The 13,763-nt window shown below is 38.2% G+C and overlaps 1 protein-coding gene across 3 annotated transcripts in view; it reads left to right on the top strand.

The window, feature by feature from the left end:
• LOC126355058 (probable phosphorylase b kinase regulatory subunit alpha) overlaps window positions 1-13,763 on the top strand; it is a 215,166-nt gene that overhangs the window by 39,566 nt on the left and 161,837 nt on the right. For all 3 annotated transcript variants that reach the window (XM_050005224.1, XM_050005223.1, XM_050005225.1), the window contains exons 4-5: window positions 7,850-7,932; window positions 8,027-8,218. In XM_050005224.1, the coding sequence (XP_049861181.1) occupies window positions 7,850-7,932; window positions 8,027-8,218 (275 nt within the window). The remainder of the gene's footprint in view (window positions 1-7,849; window positions 7,933-8,026; window positions 8,219-13,763) is intronic.

Raw genomic sequence — 13,763 nt, 5'->3', positions numbered from 1 at the left:
AAGTATTGGTTGGTTCATGGAGTATGCACATATAGCCGAAGTGGTTAAGGCAACAACTTGTGGTAAGCAGGAATACCGGATTCAAGGCCTGGTGCAGCACAAATTTTCATATGTCAATGTTGAGTAGTAGATCTGTACTTAATCCAGCTAATGACAAGAAATTTACAATTGGGATATTAATTTTGAGGTGTTTCGTACAGCTGTGGATCGTCAACAGTGTCTGTTCTTTCAAACATGCATCGAAGTTTAAATTATATGTTGAATAATGTGTAAACTCGGCATTTATAACCTGAGCTTTAATTCTTGACTGCCGATCTGCATATTTGCCACTTATACACTGATGTCCAAAGTTAAAGCAACAAACAGAAATTTTACAAGGTTGTGTTTATTTTGCCACAAACACTATAAACAGGTGATAGTAAAATAGAAACAAAGTAAAGCATAAAAAACTGCAACATGCATAATGGTAGACAAAAATATCCTTCATTTTTTCTAACTTAACAGATTTGCACACACATTCCGAGAACTGGTTGATGTGCTCAGTATGTGGCGTGACCTGACAACGAAGGGGCATGCTGTAAATGATATCATCGGTCTCATGTTGAGGCAATATTTCCCATTCTTCCTGCAGAGCTGCTTGCAGTCTTGACAGTGGTTGGTGGATGCTGATGTGTTGCAAGCCATCTCCCTAGTGCATCCCAGACATCCTCTATTGGATTCAAATTGGGGGAGTGACAGACCACACCATGCTTGCAATATCTTCTGTTTCCAAGAAAACATCAACCACCTGCGCTCTATGAAGTCGAGCGTTATTGTCCATCAGTATGAAGTCTGGGCCCACAGCACCTTGCAACAACCGCAAATGCAGTCCCAAGATTTTGTCACAATACCTGACAGCAGTTAAACCTTGCTGATTCACCCATACAATTTCATGAAGAAGGGTTAGAGTGGTAAACATAATCCTTGCCCACACCATTAGGGATTGTTCTTGATATCAGTCTCTTTCCACAATGTTTGGGTTCCAAAATCATGTTCCACGTTCCCTCTAGATGCAAATCCACCACAATTAATGCTGACAGGTAGTGTGAGACTCTGAAAAAACTCAAACGGGCAATTCAGAACCGGAGAAGAGGAATGTTGAGCAAGAGCATATCTTACAACAATAGTACTGATGATCACTTCTAAAACACAGTCGTTTAGCAGCTGTGTCTTCTAATTTTGAATTTGTAGACTCAAATATTTAATTTTAGTTGAAAGGCATATGCTCTCAGTAGAGCATGATATTCGAAGAGAAAGTCTATCATACTTAAAGACTGCCACCCTGTTCCCCTGTTTCACATTCACGATATTTCTTATTCACGATGGCCACAGAAAGCTAATGTTCTTGTTACATCCAGTATCCTAGAAAGTATAACTTTCATTTCCTAATGCCCCTCATTGAAAAGTGTATTAATCGTTTTGCCATGTTTCAACGTGCTGTAAGTAACATATGCATTTAAGTGTGCAGTGCAAGTTTAATGTACTTTTATTTTCTTGCTTAGAGTTGCCAATCATTAATTTGCTCATCATGCCATACTTTTTCTCCATCTCCAGATAACCAGCACGCTACACAGAATAGTGCATTTAGAGCAGGGCCATGCTGTAACTAAAATCAATCATTTTTCTGATCTGTTTTAGAAAAATTATGGTAATAATCACTGATAAAAGATTTTTGATCTTAGTATTTGTATGGGAAGGAGCCTGTGGCTGGTGTGGCCTGCTATTTTAAAGTTTTGTGAAATCTTTTGATTCACTTTATCTTGGAATAACCCTCTGTCAGTGCTAAAATGTGTTGCTGGTTATTGTAAAGCCGAGAACAATAATCTGCTGGTTATGAATCAGTGTCTATTGCAGGTGGTCTATTTTCAAATTGTGTATCACCAACATTTACACCTGATTTATTTTCACGGCCGATACCATGTCCTCTATGAACTTGCAAACTACCAGAATCTTCCCGTTTCATTTTTGCAACTCAACTGACTTTCAGTTTCCACTTTTAAATTGTCCAGACTTTTCTCCAATTTTGCTTTCATTAGTAATTTTGGTATATCCCTATTCTGGACATGTTGCTGATCGTTGGAAAACTGTATCTATCGTCATTGCTGCAATGAAGAATATAACAAGACAGACTTATAATTTCCTCTTTTACCTATTTCTACAAGTTATGGTTTTATATTAATGCAAACCCTTAACAGCAGTCCATATAAGAAAAACCATCAATACCTTTTACATTAAAGCAAGCACAGCTTAGATGGAGAGGAATTAATCTGCATTACACATGTAACTGATGTTTACAATTTTAATGTTCAAGTCGCTTTCCATTAGCTGTTTACTTGCACTGTAACACTGTGTCTGTCACAAAAGTACAAAAAACTTAAAGATTGTTAATAGGAGTGCCTGTTGTTGTCAACAGCAGTTGAAGGAAATACATAACAAAGAAGTTATTGCATTTTAGGGCACTGGCTAGTTTTTCGGCCAATGCTTGTGTAGAAAAAAGGGAGTGGTTTAACCTGTACTCAACACATAGTGCTCACCGTCACACACTGTAGCCGGCCGGTGTGGCCGAGCAGTTCTAGGCGCTTCAGGCTGGAACCGAGCGACTGCTAATGTCGCAGGTTCGAATCCTGCCTCGGGCATGGATGTGTGTGATGTCCTTAGGTTAGTTAGGTTTAAGTAGTTGAAAGTTCTAGGAAACTGATGACCTCAGAAGTTAAGTCGCATAGTGCTCAGAGCCATTTGAACCACACACTGTACCATTCTTGATAACATAAAAAACAAAGGCACAAACTGCATCCTGGTACACTTTTAATTGCTTTTCCGCAATGTGTATCCCTCCCTAAATAGAATACAGTGACATATTTTTAAATACATTACCAATTCAGTTTGACCACCGCTCCAAAATAGCGTCCTCTCCCAGCACCTCGAGGTGTGCAGGGCCGTCATTGATGACACAGCTTCGAGGATTTCGCTTTAATAGTGATGAAGTGGTGCACACAGATGTGAGGTTGTGACCCTGTCAACCAAGTCTAACATTCGAAAGTGATGTAACAATGAAAACAATCAATTTTTGACTAAATAATTTAATTGGAAACAGTGATAGTATAAACAAACTAGTTTGTAGAATGTTAATAATTTTCCTATTTGTAAGTCTTCCAACAAATGGTTTGATAACTTAGTTCACAAATCTGTGGGACCATACTGGCTAAAGAATGACGCTGAACAAATCAGCATTCATGTTAAGACAACTTTACCTAATGGATTCAAGTATTACTTAAACTACATACTCTACAATGAGATGATCAACACTGATGTTCTTATTATTGTTCCTCCTTTTTTTTCATTTTGAGCATCTCTGTACCATGTTGCTTTTAATCAATATTCTTTCATGCTCTGTCTGCAGGCTCCTCCACTTCTCTGCTGATACTCTTTGGACCTAATGTCTTGTCCTACTGCGTGAAAATGATAACTATTTTCTATGTACCACAGTGTTGCAGGGGAAGACAAGATGAATAATTTGATATAGGGAATTTGTGATCTATCAACCTGGGACTCCACCTCATTTTGGCCTACAAAAGCCACCTAAGATACTACATGTGCACCCTGTGTGAGATTTTTAGTGTCCTGTCCCCTTCTTTCACCACCAGCCTTAGTTGGTCTTAACTATTTGATGCTAATGTCTTTTTGTCATTAAACTCATCCGTGAATATTAATCACTTCTTGGTCTTGCATTTGCAATGGTGTAATTGACATTTGCATAAATTTTACCTCAAAATTTTGTGCATTTTAAAAGCACAAAATTAAGAATTAAATATTTTGTTCCTCTGTTCTTACTGCAAAACAGCTGTGCTCAGAGGGGTTAATCTGTCAAAATTCACAAAATTTTGAGGTCAAATTTACATAAACATCAAATTTACACTTTGTAAGTGCAAGGAACCATGAACGGTGGACCTTGCCATTGGTGGGGAGGCTTGCATGCCTCTGCGATACAGATAGCCGTACCATAGTTGCAACCACAACAGAGGGATATCTGTTGAGAGGCCAGACAAACGTGTGGTTCCTGAAGAGGAGGAGCAGCAGTCTTTTCAGTAGTTACAGGGGCAACAGTCTGGATGATTGACTGATCTGGCCATGTAACATTAATTAAAATGGCCTTGCTGTGCTGGTACCGCGAACAACTGAAATCAGAGGGAAAGTACAGCCGTAATTTTTCCCAAGGACATGCAACTTTACTGTGTGGTTAAATAATGATGGTGTCCTCTTGGGTAAAATATTCCAGAGGTAAAATAGTTCCCCTCCTCCCCCTCACTGTCCTACACCCTTACTTCCTCTCATTCCTTCCCTCCCTCTTTCCCTTGGGGTCTCCAAGGCCCCCCCCGATTTTTATCCAAAATTTCCTGTCACTCCGTACTTTCCATGTCCAAGTTGGTGCCTCCAATAGTTCCCCCCATACCCAGGAGAATGGGGTCCCGTGGGGCTCTGTATTGAGTGTATCACTATGTTTAGTGGCCATTAACGGTCTAGCAGCAGCTGTAGGGCCATACGTCTCATCCTCTATGTATGTATGCAGACGACGGCTGCATTTCGTACTGCTCCACCAGTACTGGTGTTGCTGAGCGACACCTACAGGGAGCCATCCACAAGGCGCAGTCATGGGCTCTCGCCCACGGCTTCCAGTTTACGACCGCTAAGTCGTGTGTCATGCACTTCTGTCGGCGTTGTACCATTCATCCGGAACCAGAATTTTACCTTCATGATGATCCACTCACTATAGTGGAAACATGTCGATTCTTAGGACTGGTTTTTGACGACCGATTGACATGGCTACCTCACCTTCTTTGTCAGCCTAAGCGGAAGTGCTGGCAACACCTCAATACCCTCCACTGCCTAAGCAACACCAACTAGATGCAAATCGCTCAACTCTGCTGAGTCTCTACAAATCCCTTATTCAATCCTGCCTTGACATGGGAGTCTGATTTATGGTTCAGCAACACCCTCAGCGTTGCGTCTACTTGATCCTGTGGTGTTCGCCTAGCGACGGGAGCTTTTAGAACGAGTCTGGTGACCAGTGTCCTGGTGGAGGCAGGAGTCCCTCCATTGCAGATCCATCGTACACAACTGCTCGCCAGTTACGTTACACACATTCGTAGTTCTCCCGAGGATCCGAATTACAGTCTCCTTTTTCCGCCCACGGCGGCCCAAGTCACGACTGACGATTGCGGTTGACATGCGATCCCTTCTGTCTGAACTGGAGTCCTTCCCTTTACTAGAGCTGGTGGCCATCTCATGTGCACTTCAGTATATTCATTCATGCCCTGGGGAATCGTTTCTTCTGTTTACTGACTCGTTGAGCAGCCTACAAGCTATCAACCAGGGTTACCCTTGCCATCCTTTGGTAGCGTCCATCCAGGTGTCCATCTATGCCCTGGACCGGTATCGTCGTTCAGTGGTGTTTCTGTGGACTCCAGGGCATATTGGAATCCCGGGCAACAAACTTGCTGACAGGCTTCTGAAGATGGGCATCTCTGCACCTGACCTGCATTCTGACTTACGCCATAGTGTTTTTCGGCTGTGGGAGATGGAATGGCATAACAGTACACACAACAAACTGCGTGTCATTAAGGGGACTACAAATGTGTGGAAGGCTTCCATGTGAGCCTCTCGCATGAAATCAGTTGTCTTCTGCCAGCTTTGCATTTTCTGTGCGTGGGTCACCCACGGTTACCTCTTGCACCATGAACACTTGCCTGAGTGTCAGTGTGGCGCCCGTATGACACAGGCCCATATTCTGATGCACTGTCTCACTTTGACTGCCGAGCAACGAAATCTTGGGTTACCAGACTCATTGCTGCTAATTTTATCTGGCAACACCTCATCTGCTATTTAGTTTTACGTTTTATTCGTGAGGGTGGGTTTTATCATTTGATCTAAGTTTTAGTACATGCCTCTTGTCCCTCTGTGTCCTCCACCCTAGTGCTTCTAGGGTGGAGGTTTTAATGTGTTGCAGAGTGTCTGGCTTCTCTTTCTTTATTCTCATTGTAGCCAGCCATGGTAATCTGCTTTGTTGTTTAATCTCTTCATCCCGTTTCTTTCATTTCTGTGGTTTTCTTCTCCCCTTTTGTCCATTTACATGTTTGTTGCCCTTCATCATTGTTATAATTTTTGCTTTCATTCCGTTTTGAGTTGTCAGCATCGTTTGTTTTATTTTCACACTTGTGGCATTGTTTTATTTTGAACAAGGGACTGATGACCTCACAGTTTGGTTCCTTTTCTCTTCTTTTAATCCAACCAACCAACCAACCAAACCAATCAATCACTCACTCTCCCCCTCCCTTTCCCTCTCCTGTGTCATGGACATTGTTTCTTAGTTACTATGTTTTATAATAGCAGTCATAAAAGCTTCCATTGCAAAATTATGCAATGCTTTTAGTGAAGAAATAATGTTCACAACACGCAACTAAATGTAAACATCTGAGGATGGGATTTTAGGCATCTTGAAACGTTGTCATGGAAAAATAAACACCTATAAAGCAAGAGCTAATTCATTGTAAATTACTTTCAGTTTCAATAGTTGCAATGTTCTAATACATCCATGCTTTCTCCCAAGAATTTCTTCTGTAGGCCAGATTGAAACCAATTTCAAGCTGGATTCAGTTGCCTTTCCTCATTTTCGTGCATTGTTTCCATCCCAGATTTTTTGGCATTGTAGTAATAGGTCCAGTTAAGTATGTTATGGGACTGTAATTTACTGAAATGGATTGAACAGTAAACAGTATTTTATTTTATTTATTTATTTATTTGTCCTTTGACTGCTCAACACAATAATATAGGACATGTTAGATATTAAACAGAAACAGTAAAACTCAGGTCAGATCAGGTTATTCTAGGGCAAGTTGGCAATGCCCTTTTCAGTGGAACAGTATTGGGTAAGGATGGCACAGCAGGTTAGCCACAGCCTTTTATGCCCTTTTGAATGGAACCATTTCAGTATTCAGCTTGGCAACTTTGGAAACCCTCTTCAAGATGGCTGGATGGTAGTTTGAACCCTGCTCCTTATGAATCTGAGTCCAGGGTCCATTGCATTAAATCCATGCCACATTGCTGTGTTTATGATTTGGAAAGGAATCTGTCAATAGAACCACATTTCCCTAGTCTAAAAGTTGTTTAAGATGATGCACAGGAAGTATAATCAGTGTTATAACTAGAATGTGAAGTTTTGTTGTATTACACTTGATGTAATATGTAAGTAGGTTAGGTCTTGTAGCTCTAAAAGAATTCAACACTGGTAAAACAGTTTATTTAAAGAGATTTAAGCTCTTTTACTTCCTTCAGCTGTCCTGATCTGTGTTATACAGGGTTTTCTAAATAACTGTAGGTGAATGCTCTGATGATACTTAAAAAAGACTCACGTCTTCCATAAGTAACGTTTTGGTACATCCTGCTTTACATGTAATGTTTTCTGGGTACATAACAAGACATTTTCCAGGTAGAAATCAATGAGATGTCTCCTCCCTAAAATAAATGAGGGGGAAAGAAAGAATGACAGAGCAGCATAAATAAAAAATAAATAATGCATCATTTGTCTGTATCACCAGAGATATTTGCTGAAAAGTTTGGTACTCTGTGACCAATTTCCAGTTTGGACTTGGAAAAGAAATACAAAACTTTTATGAAAATATTTTTTTTATTTGTTTGTGCAATATACAAAGCAAAATGAGATTAATGAAATAAATTTCGGGGAAATATCATTACAGTTAAAATTTGTGATTTGTTTATTATTTTAAAAATATAATTTCTTATTCCTCTGTTAAAGGTCTGCAGATTATTTTCAATTTGGATGAAGTGGCATTTATTCAGAACCTGGTATTTTACATTGAATCGGCATATTGTACACCGGTAGGTAAATTGTGTTACTATTAATTCCAGTGAATATATGTATTAGAACCACATTATAATTTTTTTAAATATATGAATTTCATTGTGCTTTCAGGATTATGGCATATGGGAAAGAGGTGACAAAACTAATCATGGTCTTCCTGAATTAAATGCTAGTTCAATTGGCATGGCAAAAGCTGCCCTTGAAGCAATGAATGAGTTGGATTTATTTGGTGCACGTGGAGGTCCTTCCTCAGTTATACATGTTCTTGCTGATGAGGCTCAAAAGTGCCAAGCTGTACTTCAGGTAAAAGGATTTCATTATTATTATTATTATTATTATTATTATTATTGTTTCTTTCCTTTCTCAGATGTTATGTCTGGTGACACGGACCTTGATCAAGCATGACTTCCTTTTAACTGTATGGTATATGTTACATTGCATTTAGGAACTTTCGGGTGATTGAACATGTATCAATAATTACAGATTTCTGTAGTTGTTTGTATACTTTTGGATGTAGCTGTATTGCGTTGATGTGCTGGTGGATATTGTGTGGTATGACTCCTGTAGTTGATAGTATAATAGGTATAATGTCAACTTTATCCTAATGCCACATGTCCTTGACTTCCTCAGCCAGTTGGATGTATTTTTCAATTTTTTCTCCTGTTTTCTTCTGTATATTTGTTCTATTGGGTATGGATATTTCGATTAGTTGTGTTAATTTCTTCTTTTTATTGGTGAGTATGATGTCATGTTTGTTATGTGGTGTTGTTTTATCTATTATAATGGTTCTGTTCCAGTATAATTTGTATTCATCATTCTCCAGTACATTTTGTGGTGCATACTTGTATGTGGGAACGTGTTGTTTTATTAGTTTATGTTGTATGGGAAGTTGTTGATGTATTATTTTTGCTACATTGTCATGTCTTCTAGTGTATTCTGTATTTGCTAGTATTGTACATCCGCTTGTGATGTGATCTACTGTTTCTATTTGTTGTTTGCAAAGTCTGAATTTATCTGTTGTGGTATTGGGATATTTAATAATATGCTTGCTGTAATATCTGGTTTTTATTGTTTGATCCTGTATTGCAATCATGAATCCTTCCATCTCACTGTATATATTGCCATTTCTTAGCCATGTGTTGGATGCGTCTTCATCGATATGTGGCTGTGTTAGATGATACTGGTGGTTGCCATGTAGTGTTTTCTTTTTCCAATTTACTTTCTTTGTATCTGTTGATGTTATGTGATCTAAAGGGTTGTAGAAGTGGTTATGAAATTGCAGAAGTGTAGCCGATGTATTTATATGAGTGATTGCTTTGTGTATTTTTCTAGTTTCTGCTAATTCTATAAAGAATTTTCTTAAATTGTCTACCTGTCCATAATGTAGGTTTTTTATGTCAATGAATCCCCTTCCTCCTTCCTTTCTGCTTAATGTGAATCTTTCTGTTGCTGAATGTATGTGACGTATTCTGTATTTGTTGCATTGTGATCGTGTAAGTGTATTGAGTGCTTCTAGGTCGGTGTTACTCCATTTCACTACTCCAAACGAGTAGGTCAATATTGGTATAGCATAAGTATTTATAGCTTTTGTCTTGTTTCTTGCTGTCAATTCTGTTTTCAGTATTTTTGATAGTCTTTGTCTATATTTTTCTTTTAGTTCTTCTTTAATATTTGTATTATCTGTTCCTATTTTTTGTCTGTATCCTAGATATTTATAGGCACCTGTTTTTTCCATTGCTTCTATGCAGTCGCTGTGGTTATCCAATATGTAATCTTCTTGTTTAGTGTGTTTTCACTTGACTATGCTACTTTTCTTACATTTGTCTGTTCCAAAAGCCATATTTATATCATTGCTGAATACTTGTGTTATCTTTAGTAATTGGTTGAGTTGTTGATATGTTGCTGCCAGTAGTTCTCCACGTGATCCTTGTTTGCATTTAGTGATTTTGCTGTTTGCTCTTTGTTTACTGCTCTCACATCAAATGAAAACAAAATGATTTCTGTGGCTTGGAGTTATCAAGTGAATTAAAATACATTCACATAATTAGGGAAGGCTAAAATGTGTTATTAGTTTCAGATTTTATTTCCACCTTTATGACAGTCAAGCATTGCACAATGATGAAGTTACTTTTGTCGCTTTGCTACCAAAATCTAGTTTTTATCTATCTTTTCCGCTGAGACAGCCAATTTATTTGAAACGAAGTGTTTACCACACTATTGGATAGTTTCAACTGTTCGCTGCATTTAAAATGCACGTTTTCATCTTCTAGCATGTATGGCATTATGCCATAATAAAGAACTCAATATGAGATAATACAGTACTGGTACTCCAAGAAAAATGACATGCCGAACACCACACTGAAGAGCTTAATAAGAGGTTGAGGCGTACTTCGTTGGCAATCTGGACATACGAATAAGCATTTTAAGGCGAATTATCCATTGCAGTATGGTTCACGAATGTCTGATGCTCTTGGAGTATCCTCTGATGTATTGTTTCTTTTATAACATAATGTAAGATCTTTTGATGTTTTACACATACGAGCTTCCTACGTTGTCGCAGCTGCGCATGCGCGGTGACGCCTCTTATCTGCCACTCTCTAAGAAACTGCTGGAACAAATCTATTTCTAACACATCACAGGAAAATATTGCGAATTGTGGTTTGAAAACCCGTTATTTTCAGAGTAAATGTCCTTTTACGCAAGATGAACCATGTGCGAGAATGTACGATGAATTTCTTAAATCACAGAGCATTTGACTCTCATTTAAAAATCAACTCTTTGATGACAATCCATTTGGAAGAATATCCAGCCCAGAAGATCAGAGATTAATGACGGTATTAAACATTTTACTGGCACATTTGTGTGACGTATATTAAAGTGTAAAGCGCACAAAAAAGATCGACATTAGATGTGAAAGCTTAACTTCTCTTGCAGCTTACAAATCATAGAGACCAATACTATATCTGAAAGCTTTTCTTTTCTTGTAGCAGCACTGTGTATATTAACTTTGGTAATTTCCAAGAATGATTGCCTCTGGAAGTTGCGGGTCCAAACGATACATATCGAATGTGTGATCCTAAATCGAGCAGGTGACTCTGGTGGCGAATGTTATGAGTATGTTTACAGTGGTCACTACAGCAATGACAAAAGAAGAGCGTCACAAAAATACTTGTAATTACAAAGGAGACAACTTATCTCTCTCGTTGTCGGTGTTGTCGTCATGTGAAAGTCCATGTCATGTGTATGCTACGGGAACAATTCCCTTTTTGCCATTAATTCACGGAGATGTGTAACTTAGAGCAACTAAGAGAATGACGGAAAACAGATAAAAGTGATGGTCACAAATAATTGATCATAACGCTCGCCACCAGAGTCGCGTGATTGATTTAGGATCACACATTCGATATGTATCGTTTGGACCCCATGACTTCGAGAGGCAATCATTCTTGGAAATTGTGTGTTCGCTCTACTTAACAATGATGCTGCTATTGGCTGACTACATCACATGTCCTATGCTCTGAATATCCCGTCATTGGCTGGCGAGATCGCGTGACATGAGCTGTGAGTGGCTTACAAAACTGCATTGCAACCCCTATTTCAGTGCTGCGGAGAGTAACATGCGGTGTTTGGTGGAATGCGAATTTATACTTTCATAATACGAAAATTTGCAGCCTACATGTCGCTGCACATCAAAGAACTTTCCAAAATGTGTTATTTTCCTATGAGTTTCGTTTTCTAAAGTACTGGGAAATCCTAAGTCATTGTATAAAACCATAACCATTCTAAAGATTCATACGTTTTACAATTCCAAGGAAAAGTATAGGGTCACTTAACGGAAAAAGTGTATTTTCACCCGGGAGAAAGTGTATTTTTAACCGGAAGATCCGGGAAAAATCTGGGAATTTTTTTTTCCACGTCCACGTATACACCCTGTGTTAATTCTCAGAAAGAAAACTATTTTAATGTGTTACTCTTGAGTGTTTCCCTTTGTGTTGTCATTGCATTCCTGCATCTCAAGTTCGCCCCTGTAATAATTTTTTGTCATATTTGTCAGTCTTTTCCACTTTTGAGTCTCAAAATTTCTTTCTGTGTTGTTAAGATTCTGGAACATTTTGCAGTGTGAAAGGGAAAGCACAGTCTTTATGCCTTGGACGTGTGTGGATTGAGGTTGTTTTTGGTTTTCCTACATCATTTAAGATTAGTGTCAGAATGATTTTTTTTGTAGAGGACACGGTTGTATTTCAGTGTAAGCTTATGCTCGAAGTCTAAGTACATATTCATTGATGAACTGTTAATTTTCTTTCTTTCTAGTGAAAAATGTATCTTTTAGGGTAATTACAAACTTAATTTGGCTTAAGGCAAATCATTACATCATAAATACATGGATCATTATTGTGTGCTGTGCATTATGTATGCAGGAAAAGTCTTCCATTCATTCTTTGAACATTGTGTGGTTGCTGTCATAGTGACATTTGCACCTAAGTTAATTTACGTAATCTGCAGTCTGTGTGTATTAAGTGAAAAGTGTGATAATGCTTGACCAAAGCCAGTTTCATTATAAAATCCATAACTTGACAAAAGAACACATGACAATAGCAAAGTAATGTTGGTCTTGTGGGCAGAAAAGATTGCTGTTCCAAGGTTAAACATTTCAAAAACCCACATGATGAGTTTTAAAACCAAACATTCAAAAACTGAAGAAATCTGTGTCACTCACAGCAATCAAAAAATGGAAGAACTTGATTCAGTCAGGTTCCTGGGAATAAACTTTGAGTTGGAATTCTCATATAGAATATCTAGCAAATAAATTAAAAAGCCTTGCATTTGCAGTGGAAATTTTAGACTGTGCCACTGATATGGCCACTAGGAAAATAGCACATTATAACTACTTTGAATTGGTTGTTCGATATGGAATAATTTTTGAGGAAACTTGGGAAATGTTACACGAATTTTAAAGTTGCAAAAAAGAATCATTCACAACATGTGCTCTGCACAGCCGAAGGCATTATGTTGACCATTATTTAAAGACCTAAAAATACTAACTGTCCCCTCTTTATACATCTTTGAGGTGGTTCTTTTCCTATGTAGCAGAATTGATCTATTAAAAAAATCATTTTGAACACTCATATGACACAAGACATAAAGAGAACTTTATGCTCACCTCTCATCGCTTGAAACTGAGTGCTCAGACTCCTCAGTATATAGCCATGAAAATTCGCAACACAATAAAAGGGTGTGATATAACGAATATGAAGATAAATATTTTAAAAAGCAAGTTACATGATTTTCTATTTGAACGATGTTACTACTCTGTGGAAGTGATACTTTGAGTTGGATCCCTAAAATGGAATAAAAATGTATGATAGTTATAGTAAATGTAAATACTGTAAGTTGACAAATTGCAAGTAAGTAAACGCTCCACAAAGTATTATTGTAAGTGTGACAAAATTTTAAATAAGCATATTGTAGCCTTGACATGTCTCCTGTACATCAGACACTTGTTCTGAAATTGTGTACGTTATGAGATGAATAAAAGACATTACACATTTCACATTGTTATCGTGAAGGGCAGGAAGAGTAACCCACTCCTTACTTGAGATTTTGCTTACATGTAGTTACACTTGTTTGAGTCACCTCTTCAGACAGGTCGTTTAGCAAACTTTGATGACTTTCTGAGTGTTCTGATTAAGTTCACATATGCTGGATACTTTGGTTTAACTCTAAAAGCCTGTCCCTTTCCTGTAATAGGTTTTACAGTGGCAAACAGTGACTTATTCAGGGAATTAACAATGGAATATCAAGCTGTTGATTCTCGTAGGTGGTGAAACTGCCAACATGCTAACACTTA

Source organism: Schistocerca gregaria, chromosome 3, assembly GCF_023897955.1.
Source record: "Schistocerca gregaria isolate iqSchGreg1 chromosome 3, iqSchGreg1.2, whole genome shotgun sequence".
NCBI lineage: Eukaryota > Metazoa > Arthropoda > Insecta > Orthoptera > Acrididae > Schistocerca > Schistocerca gregaria.
This window is presented reverse-complemented; position numbering and strand designations above follow the sequence as displayed.